This window comes from Neolamprologus multifasciatus, chromosome 13 (assembly GCF_963576455.1).
Source record: "Neolamprologus multifasciatus chromosome 13, fNeoMul1.2, whole genome shotgun sequence".
Classification (NCBI taxonomy): domain Eukaryota; kingdom Metazoa; phylum Chordata; class Actinopteri; order Cichliformes; family Cichlidae; genus Neolamprologus; species Neolamprologus multifasciatus.
Window position 1 is genome coordinate 14048984 of NC_140451.1, and position 27961 is coordinate 14076944.

A 27961-nucleotide genomic window follows, 5' to 3' on the forward strand; every position below is an offset into this window, starting at 1 on the left:
TGTTCCTCTGTAGGTTTCATATACGTTTTTCTTATTAGGTAATAGATTATTTGCAACTTTTTTCAATAGAAATGAAGAAAACAATAGAAAAGAAATAACAGAAAAATAAATACTAACTATATTATCTCGTTTTATTGAGTGATTGTAATAATCCTGTTTTTACAGCTGACTTCAGGCTGACTTACAGTATTTCCCACAGACAGCATAAAGATATATCATCTATATGTTCTAGTCTCTAGTATTTCCACACGCAGTCCCGCCTTCGTGGAATTCCATCTGTGACGTCCCACTTGGTAAACGTTTTCCCCCTCTTCAGCTACGTGGTGTTGCAACTATTTACACAAGCGACGCTGAAGCCACTCTGCTGGGTGATGTTGGATATTGTCGCAGCTGAATTGTGCGTTTTGGCACAATCCCGTCATATTTAAAACGCTTGCGGACCTGTGCTGTGGGACGAAAAGTAGCAGTTTAAGTTCTCGGGACCGGTCATGGCAAAGAAATCAGAAAAACCCGATTGGGTGGTTTTGTTTTCTACGACTATAGCAATACTTGTGTGGATTCCCGTCAGCGGTAAGTTGTTAATTTTCTTTCAAAGACTGTGTTTTGCTGCACTGACATCATTCCCATAAAGTTCAGAGCTCGGTCCGGGTCTCCTGTCCACTACTTTGCAGAGAGAGAAGTATGACGGACCGCAGCTGGGACAGATTTAAATATCTGGTTAAATAGTTTTGTATCAGTCGCTGGAAAACCGAGAAGGTTTCTTTGGATTTCTTTTTGTAGCATTTTGCTTTTTAATTAAGTCACAAAATGTGGCATAAACGGAACGGTGGGAGTGAGACCACGTCAGGATAGCTATAAATTAAAAATCCCGTGAGTTATAATTCATAGAAAAGCTTCAAAAATGCTGACTGCGTAAACTGTATTTCCATTTTACCATTTATTCATTCTAACATAAGCTAACATGCCTTTTGTAAACAGCACAATCTTCCAGGGCCTCGGAGCCTCTTGTGATACCTCGAGTTGTTTCTCGGATGTATCTGAGTCCAGATGAGCTCAGGAAACTCCGCTTTAAGCCCACCGTAGGCACCATTCAGCTGTCAGAGGGCCATGAAGCCAAACTGAACTGTTCCATTGAAATTCCTGATACCAGACTGGAGCCCACCATCCTGTGGGTGAAGGATAGTAAGGAGCTGTCGCCAAACATCCATGTGGTGATGAATGAGCTCCACTCCATCGCAGATGGGGTATCAACTCTCCTCTCCACTGTCATGTATGTATCACATGAAGGTGAAATGTGTGTGATATGACAGATTAGGTACATAAACTGAAGTGTCCTTATGCATTACACATTACAGCATTAAACATGTGCAGAGAGTGGATGCTGGAGATTATCATTGCCGACTGAGTATCAGCAACATGTTGGTAGAGTCTGATCCGATCAGCATTCGGGTAGAAGGTGAGTTTTAGTATCCAGAGTGTTCAAAACTTCTTTGTCCACATGTTTTGCAGTTCTTTCACACTTCTTTAATCTGACTTATGTCAGCCAACATTTGTCAAGCAACCAGAGGACATGTCTGCATGACTTTCCGCAAGAGTCTGTTTCTTAGACCATGCACAAGTGAGGAGCACTGCTTTCCACAAATGTTCATGAGGACCTTCTGAATGACTTCAAAGGTGTACTTAAGTTCCTTTGGATAGTCTATGTTGAGGGCAAAAAGAAGACCCATCAGCATGGAAATGGCACTCAGGACATCTCTCAGATTAGACAGGATTACTGCCGCATAAAGGACAACCAACACATCGATGATGCCTTTTTCTTTCACCATCACAATGCCAACTTTCATCTCTTAGTAAACGTGTCTTCAATATCTGTGGGTTATAAAAGGGTTCAAAGACAAAAAGAACAAAGAAATATTTACCATACTTGATTTAGAAAAATACACAATGTCCCTTGTGCTTTAGAATTCATGTCTTTCCAAAGAAGAGCCACACTGATGCCTTGGATGATGGTGATTGACTTTGGGTAACACTTATTAGTTGTTGAAGATTTTTTCAGAATGAGATATGCACCCCCATGTTACAAATCCTTTTCTTGCTTTAAACAAAGACCATGTTCATAATTAACAGAGCATGTCTTCATTTGCAGAATGCGAACAAAAATTAAAATTAAAATTTACCTGTGGTAAATATTGGCTGTGCTCCTAGTCAAATGTAACTGAGAATACATGAAATGTGTAAACTGCAGCTAAACTGCAGGATCAGAATGTGGCTCCACAGACAATGCTTCTTTAATCAGTAACAGATAATTTTTTTCCCCTTTATATTAACAGCATGAAAAAAAAGAATACAGACATGGCTGGACAGGTTGCATAACTGGCACTGAATATCAACATCCACCTTTACCCAGCTGTCCAATGACTCTGGGCCAGTGACCTTTAACTGCTTACCCAATCTACACAATCTCTTTTCCAGGGTCCAGCACATTTCACCAAAGTATTGCCCCCGACAGCTGTAGTAGCCACTGCAACCCCTTAAATATCCTAATATCTCAGCCATTACAATATACAATGTGAGAAATCAAACGCAAAGCTGTAGTGAACAGTACAGCAGTGAAATGTCAAAGACCCTGGTGAAGACATGAATAAACACAAGAAACTAACATTAATGCTAGTTTGCCAGTTAGTATCTCTGAAACCCAGACCAAATCCAGTGTCACAGATCTCATAATAATACATTTGATGAGGAAAGAGTATACATGTTATCTTGTGGCATCTACAGGAAGTAGGGTGTTAAGCCTTTGAGTTAAAGCCTAAAGTCTGCACTTCAATCACATCTTGATTGTTTGATTTAAAATCCACTCTGGTGGTGTAATTATTGAATTAACTGAAAGAAACTATGCTAACCTTCACAGTCTTGAAAGTGTGTGAGGGATCTTCCTTAAGAAAATGAGGTTCATCAGTTGAACTGGATAACCTAAAACTTAAACAAAGGAGAACATTTAGCAGTTGAACACTTACATCATCATCGAAGGATTTTATGAGCCTATAGCCCTGCTATGCCGCTCTTGGTTTTGTACAGTTCCATGAACCTCTCCATATTGGTCAAGCCCAGCAAAGTGCGACCCTTTCAGGCCAACAGATGTGAGACGGGCAAATTCTGCTTCAGCCTGAGCAATGGAAGAAGAGGGGTGGGGAGTACAGGCAGAATTTTTAAAAAATGCTTTGAGACCTAAATTTAAGCAAACTGTCATCTGAGGCCCATTAGAGAAAACACACACACACACATATAAGCAAACAAACAAAAAGATGCACGTTATCTGCTGTTCAGCGAACAAGGACGTTCAGAGAACAACAAGCTCTGTCTTGAAATCTTTTAAAGTAGAATGAGTGTGAAAACGACTCTTATGTGACAAACCTTCAGTTATGGATGTTATTACAACCACAAGACCCTAAAAAGTCTGCTCCATTGCTTTTGTTAATGAATCATTTGTTGGTAGCGTGTCTGAATATTTAGTTTATGCCACCTGCATGTGATCATCAATAGCGCAATATTACTTCTTAAGAAGTTACCCTGACACTACAATCTTTATATCATTTGTTCTACAGAGCTATTAAATTACAATATAATCTGTGGTGTTTCCTGTATGAAAAAATACACAAAAGGTAACTTACCATTTGACTCCATTGACAAAAATAAATGCCCAGCATCAAGTTTGGCTTCACAGACCTAAAATAAAATAAAGATATATGTTATAATTATATTGTTGTATATAAACAATGTTATTATTGTTACAACACAGGGAATGCAGTTAAATTAAAAGCTAAATTATCCACACACACACACACACACACACACACACACAATCAGAAACAACCCAAGGGACTTCTGCAGTATACCATGCCAAAAATCAGTGTCTCTGATACCAATTATTAGTTATTATTAATTATTAATTATTAGTATGGAAACTCACACAATTTGGTCATACTGATCACAAGAGTTCAAAAATATGGAGCTGTTGTTAAGCATAAAGTTTTTCAGGGAAAGTAATAATTGTACAATATCATTACTGCAAGAAATAATCACACTGGAGGACTATCTGATAAAAACTAAGATAATGCAGGTTTGTAGACCATATTTTGTCTCAATCCTCAGTGCACTCTTGCAGCTTAGCATGCAGCAGTACATAACAACTTAAGTGATTACATAGGGGTACCGGTAAACAGATGACAACAAGCATAGCAGTCCTGCCAAAAGTTCTTTTTGAACCCAGTCAGTTATTGGAAATATTGCCAAAATGAACTTCCACCCAAATACAACAGCCTGTGAACTTGAAAGAAATTTACAAGTACAGAGACAATATGAAATGAGCTTTATTAATTAGCTGAATTAGCGTGCTAATATCGCAACAGTGGTTGAATGTGAAACCTTAAAGCTAGAGGCACAATACTTTTGATTTTGTCCGTGCTACATTAAACCCATAAAAAAGGCTATATGTCAGTTTATTAGGTTAAGTTTCGTCATGACACACAAGCTGGACCTTGTCGGCTAAAGTTACATTAGCTAAAACAAACATTTTGGTAAAAGAGAAAAAGACGTCTCATGCCATAAATTCAAAACATGTTCCAACTTTTGTAGCACTCTTTCCATATAGTTATGACCAATGTTACTCACCTTGAAAGCAGATTCCAATGAAGACAGTTAGAAAACGTCCAAGTAAAGTGACCATGTTGTTAACCGCTAATTCCCAAGAGGGTTATTGACCCCCGTTGATCCTCTACCCAATCACACAAGCCAAGGTGTGAGTCACAATCAGCCAAGGTTTCGAGTTAACCCATTGTAAAACCTAACCCCACCTTATCATGTGATTTACTGAGATCAAATGGCCCAGGATGTGAGAGAAAGTTAAAGAAGTCCAGACGCTTTTCTTTCCAAGCTCCATACTACGATGACTTGGATGACTGAGAACCTTCACAGACATTTTGGACCATCAGCTGTTTCTCTCCTTCTTCATACTTTTACTTTATATCTTTCTGGTATAAGTTAACCTTGGTTTCATCTGTACAAAACGTTTTGTAGAGCTGTTCAGATTCTTTTAGATGTTTTCTAGCAAAGTGTCATTTGGCCTTCTTGTTTTTCAGTGTGACCAGTAGTTTGTTGTCTATTGTAAACCATCTGTATTTACATTTTTGAAGACGTCTGTTGGCCGTAGATCATGATATTGTTACGTCTACCTCCTTGATAGTGTTCTTGACTTGATTAGATGTAGTTTTGAAGCAGTTTTTCTTCACCATGGAAATAATTCTGTGATCACGCACTTTAGCCCTCTGTGGTCTTTCAGGGCTTTCATTGGTCCTGAACTGGTCAGTTTATTACTTCTTTTTAAGAATTGTGCTGTCTCTCTAATAGCTTCATTTTGTTTCATCAACCTAATGATGGCCCCTCTTACTGGTATGGACATTTCTTTGGTCTTATATTCAAAATTACAAGAAAAGCTATAAAATACAACCACAACACTTCAAATCAACTCCAGATATTATGTTTGCTTCATTTGTCATGAAATGAAAGGCCTACCCTGACCATGAAAGTTCTTATCATTCAACTGATAGTAAACTTTTAGTCCCTGAAAATGGGAGACTGTGTATAAAACACCCAGTACGAAATGTTCCCTAAAGTTGTTATGTTCATATTACTTTATGTGTTAGATCAGGACAGAACTGAAAGACATCAGTTTAAGTTTTAAACCAGAAATAACCAGAGAATTCATGCATTTTGTCTTGACTAACTGATTATTTTGCTCTACATTAATGTTAACATCATCCATCCATCCATTCGCTTCCGCTTATCCTTTTCAGGGTCGCGGGGGGCGCTGGAGCCTATCCCAGCTGTCATAGGGCGAAAGGCGGGGTACACCCTGGACAGGTCGCCAGTCTGTCGCAGGGCCAACACACAGGGACAGACAACCATTCGCACTCACATTCACTCGCACATTCACACCTAGTGGCAATTTGGATTATCCAATTAACCTATTCCCACAAGCTGCATGTCTTTGGACAGTGGGAGGAAGCCAGAGTACCTGGAGGGAACCCACGCAAACATAGGGAGAATATGCATGTTAACATCAATGTAGGCTTTCTTTTTTTCTCATGACTGCCTGCAGGTTTCCCCAACCTTATAAACAGTGCATCTATATAATGACTGAAAATGGTACCACTGACTAATAATGGGTCATGAGGTCATTTTAGGCAATGGTACTAGTTTCGGTCTGAAGAAGTCACTGGTATGGGTGAAGAAACGTTTCTCACAGTGAAAACGAAACACCCAGATGTTGTTGGAATGTTTTAAATTAATAATCAGTTGTTCGAGAAAACCCCTTCCCACCAAACTTCAAAATCTTACTTTACTTACTCTACATTGTTTTAAAGCTCAGCAGTGTTCCATGAAATCTTTTCTTGTAAAATCAATACCATATCTTTATCAAGTATATTTCCATTTTACCATTTATTCATTCTAACATACGCTAACATGCCTTTTGTAAACAGCACAACCTTCCAGGACCTCGGAGCCTCTTGTGATACCTCGAGTTGTTTCTCGGATGTATCTGAGTCCAGATGAGCTCAGGAAACTCCGCTTTAAGCCCACCGTAGGCACCATTCAGCTGTCAGAGGGCCATGAAGCCAAACTGAACTGTTCCATTGAAATTTCTGATACCAGACTGGAGCCCACCATCCTGTGGGTGAAGGATAGTAAGGAGCTGTCGCCAAACATCCACGTGGTGATGAATGAGCTCCACTCCATCGCAGATGGGGTATCAACTCTCCTCTCCACTGTCATGTATGTATCACATGAAGGTGAAATGTGTGTGATATGACAGATTAGGTACATAAACTGAAGTGTCCTTATGCATTACATATTACAGCATTAAACATGTGCAGAGAGTGGATGCTGGAGATTATCGATGCCGACTGAGTATCAGCAACATGTTGGTAGAGTCTGATCCGATCAGCATTCGGGTAGAAGGTGAGTTTTAGTCTCCAGAGTATTCAAAACTTCTTTGTCCACACATTTCTCAGTTCTTTCACACTTCTTTAATCTGACTTATATCAGCCAACATTTGTCAAGCAACCAGAGGACAAGAATATAACAATATAGTTTTACAGGTCTGGGGATTAGGCTAGTTTAGCATTAAGACTGTAAATTTTCCCAAAACACCACATTTTGCAGATTCTTATGACCATTGAAAGTGATCGGAAAAATAAGGGCAGCAAAGATTTGCTTGACAGTATTTCAATTTTGAACCTTAACCAACAGGCCACGAGACACACTGCATTTTGGTTTCTCTATGAACAAACAAACAGTTTAGAGTTAGGTTCTTAATTTGTTGAACAAATTTTTAGTTTTTCCTCTATATACCACTACACTGTCATTATGTCATTATCAAACAATCCAGATGAGATTGAAGCGCAGACATCCAGTTTTAATTCTACTGCTTTTACAAAAAAATTGCTTTAACTAAGAATTCAAACCAGTTTTATACCCAGTCGATTTACAGAGGCTCAAGGCTTGTGGATGTCTTTAATTATTCAAATTTGTATTTAATAAGAGCAGTCATGCTCTATTGTGTTGAGGTGAGGTGACTGACCTGCACATTGAAGAATATCCCATTTCTTTTGCTTGAGAAACTCTTGGATTGCTTTTAGTGTGCTTTGGACCTTTACTCCATTTGTAGTGTGATGAGCTTTGATCAGTTTTGCAGCATTTGAATCTGAGGAGAGACCATAAACCTTTAAGCTTCACAGTTAATCCCACTACTATCAACAGTAGTGGGATTTTTGCTGAGAGTAGATTATTATATTCATATTTTAAAGACAGTATTATTTATGTAGCATAGTGGATGGCATTTGGGTGTTCTCTTTATCCATATCTTTAATTTGTCTGCTCAAGTCAAGGAGCTTAGCCCGGTTTCTCTTCCTTCTGGCTAATTCAAAAGAGATAATAGCACCCCTTAAATAGGCCTTAAAGGCCTCCCAAAGTGTAGCAGGCTTAGTTTCTGAGTTGTCATTTACATCAAAATACAGAGAGATCCGTGTTCCGAAATATTCATGAAAATCCTATAGAGGGTTAAGCCAACAGAAGTTAAGCCTCCATGTTTGCTGTGGTCTAGTTGCATTTTGGATGTTTAAGGTTAATGTGACAGGGGAGTGGTCCGAGATGACAATATTGTGATATTTTGTGTCAATGACATACGGCATTAATTTGGCATCCAAAAGAAAGTAGTCACTTCTACTATATGAATTATGACTAGTTGAAAAGAAAGAGTAATCCCTACCAGTGGGGTTTGCAATTCTCCAAACATCAGACACATTCGAATTATCAGTAAAAGTGTTAGGAAAAGCACTGGAGTTGTTCCTGACCTGCTTAGTTAAAGAAGACCTGTCAAGGTAGGGGTCCAACACACAATTAAAATCCCCACCAGACATGTTTGGGAAATGTCTGGTGGACATGGTGCAGCACAAACCAGCACAAACGTAGCACAAAAGTTTGACATCAAATTTGTTTGATTTGGGTAATGTGGGGGGGCTGGTTGACCTTTTGACCTTTTCATTTTCATTAATATCTTTAAAACAGAAGCAGCACAAACAACAATTTTAGTAGCACAGTTGATTGACACCCATTTTGTTTGATTTAATTGATGTGGGGGGGCTGGTTGACCTCTGATGACCTCTAGAAATTTTTATTAATATCTTTAAAATGATAGCGGCACAAATGACATTTTTTGCAGCACAAACCAGCACAAACGTAGCACAAACGTTTGATACCACTTTTGTTGGATTTGAAGAAGGTGGGGGGGCCAACTTCACTCACATTCGAAGTTTGGGCTTCACCTCACTAGCGCCCCCAAGGAGTGAATCATTCTTAATGGAGATTTTTTTTTCCTATGATTTTTCAGCCTCACTCTCACCTCTTCATTGACATGCCAGTTTTGCCCCAGATTCATCTTTGACACATAAAGAAATCAGTTTGAGAGTGGCGACAATGTGTGTTGCTGGTTTGTGCTCTGCCTTTGTGTTATAGATTAATAACAGCAGGGCTGAGCACTCAAGTGCTACATGATTCACTCAAATATCTCAACTGCAGGTGTGGATAAATACACTCGGTTCAGCTGTGAAGCTAACAACACAAAGGGCATCACCACATTCAGAGAAGCACACGTCAGTGTTATGGAGCACATGCCAATGCTTTACAAGATGGTAGCTGATACTGGGTTGTTGTTTTGGTTGGGTTTTTTTTTGGTGTTTTCTAGTTCGTCCCAGACCTCCCACTCATGTTACTGTGACAGAGAGGCAGTCCAATAAGCTGACGTTGAGCTGGACTCCTGGGCACGATGGCTTGTCTCCACTCACCATGTGCCAAATCAGAGTAAGCCCCATGTTTAATCCAAACTGTGCTATTGTTTAACAGCATCATAGTGATCACAGGTTCTCCAATCTAAGGTTAGAGAGGTTAGTCGGAGTGAAGGGGAAGTGACGACCACCAGGTTCATCAACGTCACAGTGCCGCCGTTTCACAGTGAAGTCCTTGGACTGCAGGCTATGACGAAGTACAACCTGAGTGTTTCCTGCAGTAACGAACAGGGCGCCTCTCCAAACAGCAAGTGGGTCGAGAGCAACACCACAGAAGGAGGTGTGTTGATGCTACAGGAACGATTTGAAAGTTGAATTATAATGCACACCAAGAAAACTTTAACAATGCAAAGTATTCCTAAATGAAATTAAACTCATCCCAGCAATTAAAACCCAGCATATAAAAATGCTCAGTCTGTGTTTGTCTTACAAACGATGATGATATTTACAATACAGAACCTGTGTGTTGTGCTCCTGCCTCCTCTGTCATTCTTGTTTAGCTTTCAGGAGCACTGTGTAATTAACTGACTACTTTACTATCCAAAATGTGCTTAATGTAAGCCTGCTCACAGTTGCAGTGCAATAATAACTGGAATTTTCAGCACTTGCACAACTACCTGATCTGCCCACAGCAAGCTCTGTTCAGAAAATAATTGGACAGTTGACTGACAAGGTGATGCCTACTCCCTTGATATTTCATGACAAATTAAAGTACTCATACTAATGCACAGGTTGAATGCATGGTTGAATCTTAATTCTATAGCTTTTCACTGTTTAAAAATGAGGCCAAAATTAATGTATGTGCAAATGAGGGAGACTTGTGATTTAAATCATGTTACGTTATCAGTCAAACATGGTGGAGGCAATGTTATGGCGCTATAGCAATGTATGGCTGTCAGTGAGTCTGGATCAGTGGTGTTTATTGATGATGTATCTGCTGATATAAGTAGCAGAATGAACTGTTAAGTGTACTGGGCCGTGATCTTTGCTCAGATTCAACCAAATGCTGTACAGCCAATCAGACAGTGCTTCACAATACAGATGGATAATGACCCAAAGCACACTGCACAAGCAGAGAGAGTTTCTCAAGGCAAAGAAATGGGATATTCTTCAATGGCCAAGTCAGCATCTCAGTTACTGAAGACAAAACTGAGAGACCCACAAACAAGAAGCAACTGAAAGCAGCTGCAATAAAGGCCTGGGAGAGTATTTCAAGGGAGGCAGTCATTAATTGTAAAGGATTAAAGTATTAAAACATCCCTTGTGTTTAGGTTTATGTTACTTTGTACAATTACTTTTGAGCCTCTGATTTTTTTTTGTTTTGAAAAACAATTGAACTGGAAGTCTGTGCTTGAATCTTATCTTGATTGTTTGATTTAAAATCCACTGTAGTGGTGTACAGGGACAAAACTACAACATGTGTGTCTGTGTCCAGCAAATTATGGATCTAACTTTAAAAAATAAACATTTACTTTAAGTTTTTGTTCTCTTCTTTTTCCATATCTTGACTGCACAAGTAAGTATTCCTTGTAAAAGGCAATCAGGATGTGAGAATAAGTAATCCTACAAAGGAATTAGACTGCATGTAATACTGTGTCAAACCACGTACCTGAAAGAGGAAGGAGATACAAACATCTGTCAAGATGATGCTGATGCACTTTTGTGTCTATATGTCAGGTCCGGTATTGTCTCTAGGGACATCTCAGGCCATCCAAGGTATGGAGGCTATCTCCCCCCACCACTCCCAATGCCGATGGCTGACGCCCTCAGACATCGGTGCATTGGTGGTTCTTGGTGTTCGGGGCTGGGCATTCGGGTACGCACCCGCTCACTCCCAGTGACTGCTTGTCGGTGAGGCCCCTTCGGCCCAACAGTAACTGAACAGCGTTCCTAGAATATGACTGAAATTTCAACAACAGCTTCTAAATGGACTTTGGATTCTTATTCTATTTGTGGAAGATCAGTAGCAAAAGTGACCACGTGGTGGAGTAGTTTGATTTAGTAGTAGCTTTTGTTCTGTTGTTGTTTTTGTAACTCTAAGATTAAAGAGATCTTGTGTTCCTCTGTAGGTTTCATATACGTTTTTCTTATTAGGTAATAGATTATTTGCAACTTTTTTCAATAGAAATGAAGAAAACAATAGAAAAGAAATAACAGAAAAATAAATACTAACTATATTATCTCGTTTTATTGAGTGATTGTAATAATCCTGTTTTTACAGCTGACTTCAGGCTGACTTTCAGTATTTCCCACAGACAGCATAAAGATATATCATCTATATGTTCTATAGTCTCTAGTATTTCCACACGCAGTCCCGCCTTCGTGGGATTCCATCTGTGACGTCCCACTTGGTAAACGTTTTCCCCCTCTTCAGCTACGTGGTGTTGCAACTATTTACACAAGCGACGCCGAAGCCACTCTGCTGGGTGATGTTGGATATTGTCGCAGCTGAATTGTGCGTTTTGGCACAATCCCGTCATATTTAAAACGCTTGTGGACCTGTGCTGTGGGACGAAAAGTAGCAGTTTAAGTTCTCGGGACCGGTCATGGCAAAGAAATCAGAAAAACCCGATTGGGTGGTTTTGTTTTCTACGACTATAGCAATACTTGTGTGGATTCCCGTCAGCGGTAAGTTGTTAATTTTCTTTCAAAGACTGTGTTTTGCTGCACTGACATCATTCCCATAAAGTTCAGAGCTCGGTCCGGGTCTCCTGTCCACTACTTTGCAGAGAGAGAAGTATGACGGACCGCAGCTGGGACAGATTTAAATATCTGGTTAAATAGTTTTGTATCAGTCGCTGGAAAACCGAGAAGGTTTCTTTGGATTTCTTTTTGTAGCATTTTGCTTTTTAATTAAGTCACAAAATGTGGCATAAACGGAACGGTGGCAGTAAGAGCACGTCAGGATAGCTATAAATTAAAAATCCCGTGAGTTATAATTCATAGAAAAGCTTCAAAAATGCTGACTGCGTAAATCACCTTGTTTTTCTCCTTGCGTGGCCCAATTTTGCTATGCGTGCTCTTTAAAAAGCAAATCCAATGTGTTCTTTTTCACTCTCTTAAATAATATGCAGTAAATAACCCTTGCCCTGATTAATTGTTATGATGATTTCCACTTTTTCTCTGAAATTTTATAATGTTTCTAACTGTCCCGATGCATGCTCAAACACGTTGCGTTTCAGTGGGAGAGTGCGTTTTCACCTAAGTGACCTCTTCAGTCTCAACTGCCTGCAGGTTTCCCCAACCTTATAAACAGTGCATCTATATAATGACTGAAAATGGTACCACTGACTAACAATGGGTCGTGAGGTCATTGTTAGGCAATGGTACTAGTTTCGGTCTGAAGAAGTCACTGGTATGGGTGAAGAAACGTTTCTCACAGTGAAAACGAAACACCCAGATGTTGTTGGAATGTTTTAAATTAATAATCAGTTGTTTGAGAAAACCCCTTCCCACCAAACTTCAAAATCTTACTTTACTTACTCTACATTGTTTTAAAGCTCAGCAGTGTTCCATGAAATCTTTTCTTGTAAAATCAATACCATATCTTTATCAAGTATATTTCCATTTTACCATTTATTCATTCTAACATACGCTAACATGCCTTTTGTAAACAGCACAACCTTCCAGGACCTCGGAGCCTCTTGTGATACCTCGAGTTGTTTCTCGGATGTATCTGAGTCCAGATGAGCTCAGGAAACTCCGCTTTAAGCCCACCGTAGGCACCATTCAGCTGTCAGAGGGCCATGAAGCCAAACTGAACTGTTCCATTGAAATTCCTGATACCAGACTGGAGCCCGCCATCCTGTGGGTGAAGGATAGTAAGGAGCTGTCACCAAACATCCATGTGGTGATGAATGAGCTCCACTCCATCGCAGATGGGGTATCAACTCTCCTCTCCACTGTCATGTATGTATCACATGAAGGTGAAATGTGTGTGATATGACAGATTAGGTACATAAACTGAAGTGTCCTTATGCATTACATATTACAGCATTAAACATGTTCAGAGAGTGGATGCTGGAGATTATCGATGCCGACTAAGTATCAGCAACATGTTGGTAGAGTCTGATCCGATCAGCATCCGGGTAGAAGGTGAGTTTTAGTCTCCAGAGTATTCAAAACTTCTTTGTCCACATGTTTTGCAGTTCTTTCACACTTCTTTAATCTGACTTAGGTCTGCCAACATTTGTCAAGCAACCAGAGGACAAGAACGTAACAATATACAAACCTTTCACGCTGTCCTGTGAAGCAGTGGGACCACCAGGCCCTGTTCATATCCGCTGGTTCCGTGATGGATCACCTTATACTGAGGTTTACAGCTCTCCCAGCAACTTCTCTGTACCAGGTGAGTGTTGCCACCCAAAATAATCTTTATCTCTGTATCACAACCTCATACATGAAGACTTTGTTTCACAAGGATTTATCTATTAGCACTTCCTTCTCTTTGCCTGTTCCTCTTGGGGGAACAAAGCTTCCTAAAACAAGTGTTGGTTCTTGCTTTTCTCCTTACTCAATGCAGAATGAACGTACACAAGACATATGACTCTGCATAATCAAGTCTGCAAGACACCTTAAGTGAGACAGAAAGAGGCTAAAGATGCACATTATGGGTTGTCACAGCAATACTTTGTTCCCTTCTTTGCCTTTTTGTAAACTCTTGTTGAGCAAGAGTTCCCTTGACGTCTGCTCCATCTGTGCAAAATTATTGAAACTGCTTTATGAACAAGCGACCACTCTACCTACTGAGCTTTCCCTGCCTTTTGAGGCTAAGGGTGGAAGCATTTACCAACAAAGATAAAGAGATATTTGGCGCTCAGATGGCTGCAAAGTATGGAGTTAGTCTGATTTAGGGTATCGTCATTCTGTTGGTAGATTCTATTCTGACTCATCTATGCTGCCTCAGCATCTGCACCTTGCTTACTGCAGTGAGATTTGTCACCATGTCCTGTGTCACTTGGGCTGTCTGCTGTACTGCTGAATGGTTATCAGCGTTCATTCATGCATGGTTAGTACGCATTTGTAACAATGCTCTGCTGACTGTATCGTGAATGCACTGGAGAAAGTGCTAAATGTGAAAAAACAACATTTGCTGTAAGCTTCAGTTAAGCAGTAGCTCAACAATGACAGAAATGGGCTTGTTGTCAGCAAACAGCTGGAGTCAGCAGCTGGTTAGGCTACTTTAGCATTAAGACTGTAAATTTTCCCAAAACACCACATTTTGCAGATTCTTATGATCATTGAAAGTGATCAGAAAAATAAGGGCAGCAAAGATTTGCTTGACATTGTTTCAGTTTTGAACCTTAGCCAACAGACCACGAGACACACTGCATTTTGGTTTCTGTATGAACAATCATACAATTTAGAGTTAGTTTCTTAATTTGTTGAACAAATTTTTAGTTTTTCCTCTATACACCACTACACTGTCATTATGTCTTTATCAAACAATTGAACAATTGCAGACATCCAGTTTTAATTCTACTAGTTTTTACAAAAAAATTGCATTAACTGGGTATAAAACCAGTTTTATACCCAGTCCATTTACAGAGGCTCAAGGCTTATGGGTCTGTTTTATTATTCAAATTTGTATTTAATAAGAGCAATCATGCTCTATTGGGTTGAGGTCAGGTGACTGACCTGCACATTGAAGAATATCCCATTTCTTTTGCTTGAGAAACTCTTGGATTGCCTTTATTGTGCTTTGGGCCTTCATCCATTTGTAGTGTGATGAGCTCTCTGATCAGTTTTGCAGCAATTGAAAGAATCTGAGCAGAGACCATAATCCTTTAAACTTCACAGTTAATCCCACTACTATCAGCAGTCACATCATCAGTAAACACTAGTGATCAGTCTACTCAGTGACTGTAGAAAACAGTGATGACCCAACAGCTTCCTAAAACTGAAGCCTAATTACCGGTTCCTGGTTATCTCCACCGTCCTGGATAGATATTATAGAATACTTTGGACCATCTAAGGAGATTCGAAAGAAAAGCATCTGGACTTCTTTAAGTTTCCTTGAAGATGTTTCACTTCTCACTTGAGAAGCTTTTTCAGTTCTAAGAGCAACTGGTGGAGAGTCCCAGATTTTAAGCCCTTAAAGTGCTTGGAAATCAGCTGTTTCTCTCCTTCTTCATACTTTTACTTTATGTCTTTCTGGTATAAGTTAACCTTGGTTTCATCTGTACAAAGCTTTTTGTAGAGCTGTTCAGATTCTTTTAGATGTTTTCTAGCAAAGTGTCATTTGGCCTTCTTTTTTTTCAGTGTGACCAGTAGTTTGTTGTCTATTGTAAACCATCTGTATTTACATTTTTGAAGACGTCTGTTGTCCGTAGATCATGATATTGTTACGTCTACCTCCTTGATAGTGTTCTTAACTTGATTAGATGTAGTTTTGAAGCAGTTTTTCTTCACCATGGAAATAATTCTGTGATCACGCACTTTAGTCCTCTGTGGTCTTTCAGGGCTTTCATTGGTCCTGAACTGGTCAGTTTATTGCTTCTTTTTAAGAATTGTGCTGTCTCTTTAATAGCTTCATTTTGTTTCATCAGCCTAATGATGGCCCCCCTCACCGGTATGGACATCACTTTGGCCTTGTATTTAAAATTACCAGGAAAAGCTATAAAAAAAAAACCCCACAACAATACATCAAATCAACTTCAGATATTGTGTTTGCTTCATTTGTCATGAAATGAAAGGCCTACCCTGACCATGAAAGTTATTATCATTCAACTGATAGTAAATTTTTAGTCTCTGAAAATGGGAGACTGTGTATAAAACGCCCAGTACAAAATGTTCCCTAAAGTTGTCATGTTCATATTACTTTGTGTTAGATCAGGACAGAACTGAAAGACATTATTTTAAGTTTTAAAACAGAAATAACCAGAGAATTCAGGCATTTTGTCTTAAAAATCATTATAATATTTGTCAGGAATAAAGTCTTGACTGACTAACTGATTATTTAGCTGTACATTAATGTTAACATCAATGTCAGTTTATTCTTTCTCATGACTGTGCTGTATTTGAAGATCAAGGCTTGTTGTAAAATGAGTTTTAGTCCCATGTTGTACAGAAATTGTATAACATTGTATAAGCAGACTCTCACTTTATCACCTCAAGTTTATGACCCCCTCTCTCTTCCCTAAAAGACAATATTTGTTATTAGAAGTACAACATTTGCTCTCTATGCCCTGATCCTTCATTTTGACTTTGCCACAGGCTAAACACCCCTGCAGTAGCCATTGCGTAGTGATACAGCCAAAGCTGAGGGGGTTAAAGGTTCAGAGCTGTGCTTTGGTCCAGCATGTGCAATTGCCCTGGCAGTAAAGGGAAGGAGGAGGGGGAGCTGCATAGGGAGCCTGTTCGGTGGTTGGCTCCGGGGACAAAGACCTCATTCACAGGACGGCCCACTACCCAGTAGGGAGGGGCTAGACACAGAGGGCTGCAGGCTACCAGGTCCCTGTGCAGGACCAAATATTGCTACAATAGAACCACGTAAACCCAGATCTCTGTGTAGTCATCTCATGCATACTATGAGTCTTGGTTTGCTAAATATGAGACTCCAGGGTTTGTTGCTTAATTGTGGTAAATTATTGCTACTTGTATTTAAAGGAAGGATATTCCTAAACAGTAGTACAGGCTAACAAGGGATTAAGTTGAGATTGGAAAGCATTTTATGCTTCAATATTTAATCTGGCTCAGCAGCAAGAAGCTGCATAAGATTCAGTCTCTGGTGTTAAGGAAGAAGCAACAGGTTTATTACTTCAGCTTGAAAAAAACTGAGGGAGTAAATCTGGCACACAAAGCAATAATGAGTGAAATGCTTGGATCAGCTGCAGTCTGGCAGAGTGGCTTTTGGCTATATTTACTCCCTGAGAAGAAATTGGAAAAATAACATACATCTCATACAGCTCAGTAACCTGGAGCAACCCCAAACCGGATAAATAGAGGTTGGGAGAACCACACTGCAGGACTTACATGATGCATTTTGGTTTCTCCATCCCACTCGCAACTTCACATTTCCACTTAAATTTAATTTTCCTATTGTGTTGCTGATTTTCACTTTGATTTATTTCCATGTAGAATAAAAGCAGAAACGATAATTCTCCACCTTTTAATCAATTCCCTTTTCCAGCAAATACACACCTATTGTGTACATTTAGTTTGCACTGTTATTTATGAAACGCCCTTGCTGTGTAACCCAATACTTTTTTTCATATCTGTTTGGTTAACATGAAACCTCTGGGAAGTCTCCTGATTGCTCATATGGTTAGTATAGACAGCAAGCACGTGTTGTTTTGAACCTGCTTACTTCCTACTATGCTGCTACTGTCTGTATGCCATGCAGTTTGCAGTGAACCATGTCAAAATTAGATTTGCGCATTTTCACTCACGTGTAACTTGATTATTTAATTTAATCTAAGTACAGCTCTCTGTCTTTTTGCAAACAAATCTACTGTAGCCTGTGTTTAGGTGATAAGTGAAGCACACTTTATCCTGGTTCTCCTGAGCATAGAAAGGCAACCTCTCACATCAGTTCTGGTTAGCTCTCACAAGCTGGACTGTGAATTGCTTTGTGGAAAAGTTTCTGAGATGGAAGCAGAGCACAAAAGGCTCATTATCGCTCAATGTCCCCGTCCTTTTCTAACTGGGCAGATCTGTTGCTGTTGAAAGACGGAAATTGTGTGCTGAGGAAAACAGACCCATCGAAAGGGATTGTTACTACAGTCCATCATACTGGAGAGGCTCAGTTTGATCTTTTATTGTAAGAGGCACTTCTTTGTGAAATTTGGAATTATGATAAAGGAGTGAATCATTCTTAATGAGACTTTTTTTCCATATGATGTTTCAGCCGGGCCTCACTCTCACTTCTTCATTGAGAATGACATGCCAGTTTTGCCCCAGATTCACCTTTGACACATAAAGAAATCAGTTTGAGAGTGGTGACGATGTGTGTTGCTGGTTTGTGCTCTGCCTTTGTGTTATAGATTAATAACAGCGGAGCTGAGTCAGTGCTGTCATAACCTTGAAGACTGGTTGTTTTTGTTTCACGCTGCACTCAAGTGCTACATGATTCACTCAAATATCTCAACTGCAGGTGTGGATAAATACACTCGGTTCAGCTGTGAAGCTAACAACACAAAGGGCATCACCACATCCAGGGAAGCACACGTCAATGTTAAAGGTAAAACTGGCAGCTTCCAGGTCTAATAATATTCCAGATGATTTTCCTGCTTTACAAGATGGTAGCTGATGCTGGTTTTTGTGGTATTTTCTAGTTCATCCCAGACCTCCCACTCATGTTACTGTGACAGAGAGGCAGTCCAATAAGCTGACGTTGAGCTGGACTCCTGGGCACGATGGCTTCTCTCCACTCACCATGTGCCGAATCAGAGTAAGCCCCATGTTTAATCCAAACTGTGCCATTGTTTAACAGCGTCATACTGATCACAGGTTCTCCGATCTAAGGTTAGAGAGGTCAGTCGGAGGGAAGGGGAAGTGACGACCACCAGGTTCATCAACGTCACAGTGCCGCCGTTTCACAGTGAAGTCCCTGGACTGCAGGCTATGACGAAGTACAACCTAAGTGTTTCCTGCAGTAACGAACAGGGCGCCTCTCCAAACAGCAAGTGGGTCGAGAGCAACACCACAGAAGGAGGTGTGTTGATGCTACAGAAACTTTAACAATGCAAAGTATTCCTAAATGAAATTAAACTCATCCCAGCATTTAAAACCCAGCATATAAAAATGCTCAGTCTGTGTTTGTCTTACAAACGATGATGATATTTACAATACAGGACCTGTGTGTTGTGCTCCTGCCTCCTTCCCATCATTCTTGTTTAGCTTTCAGGAGCACTGTGTAATTAACTGACTACTTTACTATCCAAAATGTGCTTAATGTAAGCCTGCTCACAGTTGCAGTGCAATAATAACTGGAATTTTCTGCACTTGCACAACTACCTGATCTGCCCACAGCAAGCCCGGTTCAGAAAAAATGTTTTATCCACTAAAAACCTCTGTTGTTTTCCTAAAGAGTAACATAGGAAATAGGGGTGGTTTCACTGAGAAAACACAAAGTTCTTACTGGGTGGAGCTGCTTTCAACTTCCTTCCTAAATCCACCAGAGGGGATATTTTAGTTGAATGATTTGATATGCTGTGACCAGAAGTGACCGCATACCAAACCGTAATCAAAGATTTTTATTGAAGAGTAGTCCAACTCATTTTTCTTTCACTTTATAGGTTTGCAATAACTGTGAATTATGTCATAATCCCATTTTCCATTTCTTGTTGCGTTCTTAGTGCCATCAATTCATCCCGGAAATGTCACAGTGCAGCTTGAAGGCTCGAGCCTGGTGATCGAGTGGAAACCTCCGCCCAGTGATAAGATAAACGGGATCCTAAGTGGTTATGATGTCATTGTTAGATATGGCACACGCCAGAAAAAGGTGAGCTTATCTGCAATATAGTAATTAAATATAGCCTTTTATTCTTATTGTTTTACAACTGTCAATTCTCGTTTCTCTTGTTCTTTTTCTTACCGTTATTATTATTTTAAGAAAAAGAAAAGAAATGTACGCATTCAACTTTAAACTTGCTCTTTCAGAACACCTGTACCTAAAGTGGTAACTCAAGATAAGTTTAAACCTTTAAACCCTGAATTTGTAGCTTTTCTTTTTTTTAAAAAATGTGTTTGTTTTTTTGTTTTTTTTTTTTGGGGGGGGGGGGGGGGAGGTGAATGACACAAATGATGTAGAAGCCCCAAAAACTCACAAAAATCACATGTTAAAAATGATATATTTAGCTTTAAAGGATTAAAGTTGTGCTTACATGAATGAAGGAAAGGCTGTTGTATTTCGTACATACCTAAAAATTAAGCTTTCTACCACTTTCTGTTTCCCAACCATTCACATTAAATACAACCAAAGGATTCTTCTGAAACGCATGTCATTCAGGCTTAGGGTTAACTGTAAACTGTATCAAAAACAGGTGAAAACTATGAGTGATGAAACGCTTACAAGGGATCCATCATGTGTTTCCTTATTTTATTTTATTTTTCCTTTTACAGTGCTTCAAAAATTATTAGACCACCACCCAGTGTAAGGTTTATGCCACAGCTACTCTAAATTAACAATATCGGTTAATTTAATAATATGGGTTTTTGAGACGTTTCTAAAATATTTACATTTTACTATTTTATGACAGGTGTTCTAAAGAACTTGTTAAGCACTCTATGGACTGTTACAGTTTCAGTGTTGAATATATTCATACTAGACAGTTTCAAATAGTTTCAAAGTGTGCATTTGAGTAGACTTCTCTGGTTCGTGCTCAGTTTCTGATATGTTTTTCTACTCCTGGCTTTCAGCGAGTTCAGAGAGAGGGCATATCTTTAACAATTCCAGCATAAGAATTTTTATATAATAAACAACATAGAATAAAAATTCTAATAAGAAAGAAATAGACACACAAACACAAAATAAGTATCCAAGAGAAAGTCCAACTAATAAATGTGCAAACAATGAAATGAGTTAAAGAGATCGAAGAGTTAAAGAGAAGAGATTGTATTTATGCTTGTGCAGTGTTTATTGTTTTATTCAGGAGTCTAATGATCTGCGGGTAGAAGCTGTTTGAGCCTTTTCTCCTCGTACAATACAAATATAAAATATTATGAAGAATTGCTTATGTAAGGTTCATATTGAAAACATAAGGTGTTATCTCTGATGCTTCTATTTAAGAGGTTGTGTTTTTTTTATAACAATGACTATGAATGTATCAAAATATGAAAAGAATGAGTGCTGCATACTGGGAATAGCTGACCCTCCCTTTGTCTTCTCTACTGAACCACAGGTCAGCTCCACAGTTATTTGCGAACAACAGTTTATTCATTTGCCACAAGGCATCATCGAGCCCGGGAAAGGGATTCGAAGGAAATTAATTTCTTTAAATCAACTTTAATAGCTCATAATGCTGTTTGCATGTAGTCACACTTCTCTTCCTGTATTAGTGCGCTCTACTACAATAGAGTGACTCCGTCCTTCCCGTCTGTGTTGTAGTTAAAGGAAGCTGAGGGTGTAAAAACTGGCCATTGGTAGTTTTCTCCATTTGGCATGTGCCTGTGAGTCATCACAAAGTAACTATGGTATGAAAACAATAGGACGTGAATGTGAGTTCCAGATATTCCTATGTATTGTTCATTCAGTTGATTATGTCATTACTGTAACTTTGACTGGAAATACATACAAACACAGTACAGCCAATCCGCTGTCAGGATAGACAAAGTCAGGGTAAATAGTTAAAATATATCAATCAGTTTTAAATCAGAGGAATAAATAGATGCTCATAATTGTGAATTTTTCGGCATTCGAAATCAATGGTGCCAAGTATTTCTCTTGAATCTGAGATGAACATTTTCTGATTGTTTATTTCTGAAGGAATATTTAACCTCATGTTGCCCTTTTTTGTTGTCACAGACATGAGAGGTGTTAATCATGGGTTTAGAACTGCCTGTCAGCACAAAACAGCGCAGACTATGATGTACCGTTTACCGTATGGTGTTGTGAAATACAGGGTTAAGTCTGTCACATGCTCCCTCCCATTGAGCACATGAGCCTATCCTGAAAGTTTGTGTCCTTCCCTTTTTTTTAAAATGGGGACTTTTATTATATACAGTAATCACTACTACACGGTTCCCTTTGGATTTCCCAAAAGGGGAGCAGCTCTGTGAAATCAGCATGCATGCGCTTTGGGATGGGTTTTTTTAATCAATTAATTTTTGCATTTAGTGGAAATGAGGAAAAAAAGGAGAGAAAATGAGAGCACACATGAAAAGTTGCTGAGCTGGATTTTGAGCTGTTGCACAAATGCGCAAGACGTTCCTCAGCGTATTCTTGCACCAGCAAGCTTTTATTTTCCTTAAAATCTGCTTCTTCTTTTAGTTCAACTTAACCTAATGTAACTCAAACTCTTGTGAACTATAGCCTTCTGTTTGAACTTTTCTTTCCAAGTTGATAAAGATTAACCTTACCATAGCATGTTTTTCTTTTTGTTCAGTCAGCTATGACAGTAGACGCAATTCACCTTATGTCTTTTATTGTATGTTATTTCAGGTCCATAGTCTTACCACTTGGACACGTGTGGCTGTGGAGGAATTCAACAAAACCTACAGTGTGGAGGTGGCCGCATGCACGCAGGCAGGAAGAGGCATGGTCAGCCCACGAGTTGAATTGTTTGTGCCAGAGGACAGTAAGTGGCTCGTTCTGTTTATTTCCTCATCTTGAGCTGATAATTTGATAAATTGCACAGCATTGTTCAGCTGATGTTGTACTACTGTACTAAAATACCATTATTGCCTTATGAATAGATACCAGTGCCTATTGTGGTTGCAGTATTTTTGGAAACACTAGCAGGAAAGCTCACAGGACTGAAATACTGCCTATTTTTCAGCTACTTTCATCTAAGATTAAAATCTTTTAAACTCTTGGATGAATCACCTTGAAATACAGTACACACACTTTTGGTCCCTATAGAGTGAAATAACTTTGGCTTCCTGGTCTTTCATGTGGAGCTGTTAATTCAGAGTTTCATCTCATCAAAAAGTTGACCAAAATCCTCCAAAAGTACTGACTTTACTATCAGGTGCAGGTGTACTTTGGGATCAGTGCTAAATCTAAATTTTGAACATGGCAAAACTCAAAACTCTGGTGTTTCAATTTTAAGCATGCTAACGAGCTGCTAGCTTTCATCTCAATGCAACGCTGACTGAATATATTAAAGTTTCAAAAAAGAGGGAAACATTTGAATCAGAACTTCTGTTGAAAACTATCATCACGGAATAAAAAATGTTGGATGTGTTGCGTGAGCTGACGAACTCTACTTCAGATAACTGATCCTTAACTTAAATTGCTGGATGTCAGATTCTCCTTTGTTTCTTCTTCTTATCTCAGAATCCACCGTACGCCCTTCATCCGGCCCTGAGACAGCGGTAGCACACACCAACCATGTTGTGGGGATCGTGATTTGTACCGTCTTTGTCCTGCTGATCATCCTCTCTGGGGTTTTCTATTTTCGGAACAAGGCTTATGACTCCTGTTTTGGGTAGGCTTAACAATTAACAAGTAATTATCCTAGTATGATAACCTGATCTTTGAACTTGCTGCTGGTCAGTGTGTTCATGAGACAACTGTATTTACTTTGATTTTAATCAGCTAACTGTAAACTGCTCCTTTGCGATATATGTTTTCTTCAGTAGTAGTAACTTCCGGATTCACTTTGTAAACTTCCTTATCTTCCTCTTAGTCATTGGAGTCTGCACAGTAGGTCATGTAATAACTGTGCAGCTGGAGAGATGGACAACAAACAGCTGTCAATTCTCTGGAATTCTTCATTATGACGTCCATGACTCAGTGTTTCCACTCAGGATACGGATAGGAATGTTTCACAGGCAGCTTTTCAGAGAGAAAAACATTATTCCAACCTCAAAGTCTGGAAGGCAACAGAGAGGGTTTCCTCTCTATGACCTTGTCTTTTGTTGAATTTTTAAGCCTGTATGTTATTTCTGACCTCTTACAGCATCAGACAGAGGATTACCAACATTCCCTGCTTTTTCTTTCCCCTGTCTCCCCCTGCAGGCAGCGGTGCAGAGATGAAGAAATGCTGCCGCCTGTCATACAGTACACACAACAGAGGTCCTACAACCGATCAGCCATAGGAGTCACTCGTATGTTCTTGAATGCTACTACAGGAAGATTAACACGCATATAACATGTATGTGTTATCAAAAAAATGATGTTCTTGTCTTCGGTCTGCAGTTGAGAACCTTGGGATCAGTGAGGAACTCCAGGCCAAACTCCAGGATGTGATGGTAATGAGAACTCTGCTCTCAGTGGGGAAGGTGCTTGGAGAGGGTGAGTAATCAGTTTCATGTATCTAAATTTGTAGGCATCCATATCTACACTGGCATGTTTACAAACGATTACAGTAAAATGCAGTATATGTGCACAGGTTTACGACTGGTCTTAATTTTTACCAGGTGAGTTTGGTTCAGTGGTGGAAGGTCATTTCACACAACCAGATGGCACTTCAGAAAAGGTTGCCGTGAAGACAATGAAATGTAAGTGCTGTTGTTATGTAAAGATTAACTTAACTTTAAAAAATATGTCTTAACTAACAAATATGTAAAAAAAAATTATACCACACAGTGGATAGTTTTTCTCAAAGGGAGATTGAAGAGTTCCTGAATGAGGCCGCTTGCATGAAAGATTTCAGCCATCCTAATGTCATCAAACTGCTCGGTAGGAGATCTCTTCTTATCTTACTGCACATTCTCTTTGCTTCTTTCTTTAGTCGCTTTCTTTTGTATATCCATGCATTTATTTTTGATTGTGCTGACTTATCCTCTTGTCTTTAGGTGTATGCTTGGAAGTAGGCTCAGCACACTTTCCTAAACCCATGGTAATTCTGCCGTTTATGAAACACGGAGATCTGCATAGCTTCCTGTTGCGTTCACGCCACAGAGAGACTCCAATGGTAAGATTTTACCCAAACACTAACTTTCAAATTCAATATCATATTTATTAGAGTGCGACAGAGTGGTGTAGTGGTTGACACTGTCACCTTATCGTAAGAAAGATAGATGTTAAATGTCATGGTCGGCTGGACTTCTCTCTGTGGATTTTGCACGTTTTCCTGGTGCCTGTATGCGTTTATGTAAGAGTGTGTGAATGTCAGTCTTTTTATGTTAGACCTGTGATGGACTGTTACCTGGACAAATACACCCCATGTGAGCTTGAATACACTCCAGATCCCGACCCTGAAACGAATAGATTATGATTAGACTAAACAACATTTAAACTGTTTGCTGTATTGTGTGTTCTTGCACAGTTCTTGCCCACTCAGACACTCCTGAAGTTCATGGTTGACATTGCTTCGGGTATGGAGTATCTCAGTGGTCGTAACTTTCTGCATCGAGACCTGGCGGCACGCAACTGCATGTAGGTTACTTCCTCTGATTTATGTTCAAAGTAGAGCAGGCATTGATTTAACTTTTCCTGGCAACATTTGCAGCCTTCTTAAATAAAAGAACTATGATTTATTATTTCAGAGGTTTATCAAATTTGCTTTTTTCCATTAGTCATGAAGTCCACGCCTTGTTTGTCTTACAGGCTGCGTGACGACATGACAGTGTGTGTAGCAGACTTTGGATTATCTAAGAAGATCTACAGTGGTGATTATTACAGGCAGGGAAGAATTGCAAAAATGCCTGTAAAATGGATCGCATTAGAGAGTCTGGCAGACAGAGTTTTTACTGTAAAGAGTGACGTGGTGAGTAGAAACTATAGCTTTACCTATAACGCACCTGTTTATGAAATGCAGTCACTAAAAGAACTGACTACTTTTCTCCACTCTTTGTTTTCTTGCTGCTTTCTCTTGTGCTACAAGTGGCATTTTAAAAGGTTTGGTCTTAGACTTACACAGGGCACTGTCTCTGTCTCAATATTTATCAGTGTGTATGATTGTCCCCCTCTTTTGCACTTTTATCTTAAGTGTCAGATAAAGATAAAAAAAATAAACTTTTTTGTTTGAAAAATGCAGAATATCGTACAGCTAAACCTGGGATAATACATAGTATTTCTATGTATTATCAGCAGGAAAATACCAGTTTGTGATGAAATATAATCTCAAGTTGAAATTCTGTTCTCACGCAGTGGGCGTTTGGTGTCACCATGTGGGAAATTGCTACAAGAGGCATGACGCCGTACCCTGGAGTCCAGAACCATGAAATCTATGATTATCTAGTTGAAGGACACAGACTGAAGCAGCCCCCAGACTGTTTGGATGAACTGTGAGTGTCGTTCTTCACACAGATGTTGACTTTGGGTTTGATTGCTTTGAAAGTAACAATATTGACGCTATAAAAGTTTAATTTAATATTGTTGGTCTAAATCTTATATTGGAGGCTAGCTTTTTTTTAAAACATATTAACAAATCAGTAAACCTCAAAAATAAATTGCTAAATTTTACAACCCTGAAAATATGCGCACTGAAATGTACCAAAATCGAGGTTCCAGTCTAATTATTTCTCAATACTTGGGGTCTAGGTATGAAATCATGTACAGCTGCTGGAGAGCCGATCCGCTAGACCGACCCTTCTTTCCCCAGCTGCGAGAAATGTTGGAAAAGCTCGCCGAAAAGCTTCCAGAGTCTTCCAGTAGGGATGATATCATTTATATCAATACCAGCTTTCCTGAGGAGGACCCCGATCAAGAGGCACTTCAAGCAGAGCCTCCTATGTTGAGCTCCTCACCTTGCTGCAGCCACATGGCAGCAGAAAATACAGTAGTTACCGCGGACATTCACGGGAGCGTGGCGGATGACCAGGATGATGGCAGCGATCGCTATGTGGTGGTGATTTCCTCCAGTGCGCCCCCGAGAGCTGCAACAGTGGATACGCCTCTCTTGTCAGATGATTCTTTAAGTCAAGCAAATGGGACCACTGCAACAGCGATGGATCACAGCTTATATGACCCCGCCTTCATGCTATAGCATTTGGTACTGAGCAGTTACAGCCCTTGCATGGGTTGACAGTACTAATAATTTTGCCTTGTTGTACTGGAAACACCTGCACATTTCCTGCTATGGACTTTCATAGATTGTTGTAGAGGCATTTTATGCTTTAAATGGCCAGCCTACATGTCCGTGTTTGTTGTTGCTTATACTTTTTTTTTTGCGTGTCAACCTCAAACACACTCATGCACATGTTCGATAAGCTTATGATACTCTGAACTGTGAAAAGTATTTACTGTATTGATTTCTGTGTTGCAGTGTAAATAGAAAATTGTACAGAACATTTATAAAATGGTCTTTTTCTTTTAAAATAAAGGATTTATTGACTTCTTTAAAGTATAAGTGTGACATAAAATGACCAGAATTCCCTCACAGATCCCTGTGATCATTATTGTTATTGTATTCCAGTAATAAGGGAACTATATTACCATAATGATGACATAAAAGCCTTCAACTTTCAGATGAGGTCAGGCCTAGAGTATAACTATAACAGACCACATTGTGATCTGTAGTGAGAGTAGAGAGAGGTGGAGGTATGCACTGTAAAGAAGAAGAATGCAGGTCAGTAACAGCAAGACAGAATATGCATGTGAATAGAAGGGGAGCGGGTGGAATGCGAGGAGTCGTTTAAATTCCTGGGGTCAAATGCCGGTAGGGTGGAGTGGGCAGAGATGAGTATCAGGGTTGATTGGTGAGATAAGGAAAGCAACAACAGTGAAAGTGAAGGTTTACAAGATGGTAGTGAGACCTGCTAAGATGTATGGTTTGGAAATGGTGGCACTAATGAAAGACAGGAGGCAGGAGCTGCAGATGTTTAGATTTTTGTTTGGAGTGACCAGAATGGACAGGATTAGAAATGAGCACAGCAGAGGGACAGCTCAGGTTTGGAGACAATGTAAAAGTGGTAACATTTAGATACTTTGGACATGTGCATAGGAGGGATAGTGGATATACTGGCAAAGGACAGAGGTTTGTATTTGTGTGACAGAAGAAGATGCAAGG

The 27961-nt window shown here is 39.5% G+C and overlaps 1 protein-coding gene and 1 pseudogene across 6 annotated transcripts; one reads left to right on the plus strand and one right to left on the minus strand.

The window, feature by feature from the left end:
- Positions 1–175: 175 nt before the first annotated feature.
- mertka (c-mer proto-oncogene tyrosine kinase a) lies at positions 176–27295 on the plus strand. 6 transcript variants are annotated; one of them, XM_085181794.1, is made up of 23 exons: positions 184–570; positions 979–1270; positions 1356–1456; positions 6540–6831; positions 6917–7017; positions 13019–13310; positions 13396–13496; positions 13579–13749; positions 18496–18582; positions 18677–18792; positions 18867–19056; positions 19700–19845; positions 22504–22639; positions 23341–23491; positions 24025–24113; positions 24205–24300; positions 24426–24506; positions 24595–24687; positions 24804–24922; positions 25277–25386; positions 25558–25717; positions 26101–26237; positions 26494–27295. In XM_085181794.1, exons 1-23 carry the CDS (start codon positions 489–491, stop codon positions 26936–26938), a joined length of 3588 nt encoding a protein of 1195 aa, XP_085037920.1. In that variant the 5' UTR covers positions 184–488; the 3' UTR covers positions 26939–27295. The 6 variants fall into 6 exon arrangements, with proteins under 6 accessions (XP_085037924.1, XP_085037921.1, XP_085037920.1 ...); XM_085181795.1 differs by lacking the exons at positions 13019–13310; positions 13396–13496; positions 13579–13749; positions 18496–18582 and adding exons at positions 9302–9417; positions 9492–9681 and having other exon boundaries at positions 181–570; XM_085181796.1 differs by lacking the exons at positions 13019–13310; positions 13396–13496 and having other exon boundaries at positions 185–570.
- On the minus strand, positions 1450–3329 carry LOC146505214 (uncharacterized; annotated as a pseudogene).
- Positions 27296–27961: the final 666 nt, after the last annotated feature.

Bases quoted from the DNA above. Each gene is read 5' to 3' on its own strand.
- mertka (XM_085181794.1), top strand. From the start codon at position 489: ATGGCAAAGAAATCAGAAAAACCCGATTGGGTGGTTTTGTTTTCTACG. The intron at 18,583-18,676 runs GTAAAACTGGCA...GGTATTTTCTAG, and splicing joins AGCACACGTCAATGTTAAAG to TTCATCCCAGACCTCCCACT. The intron at 22,640-23,340 runs GTAAGTGGCTCG...TTCTTATCTCAG, and splicing joins ATTGTTTGTGCCAGAGGACA to AATCCACCGTACGCCCTTCA.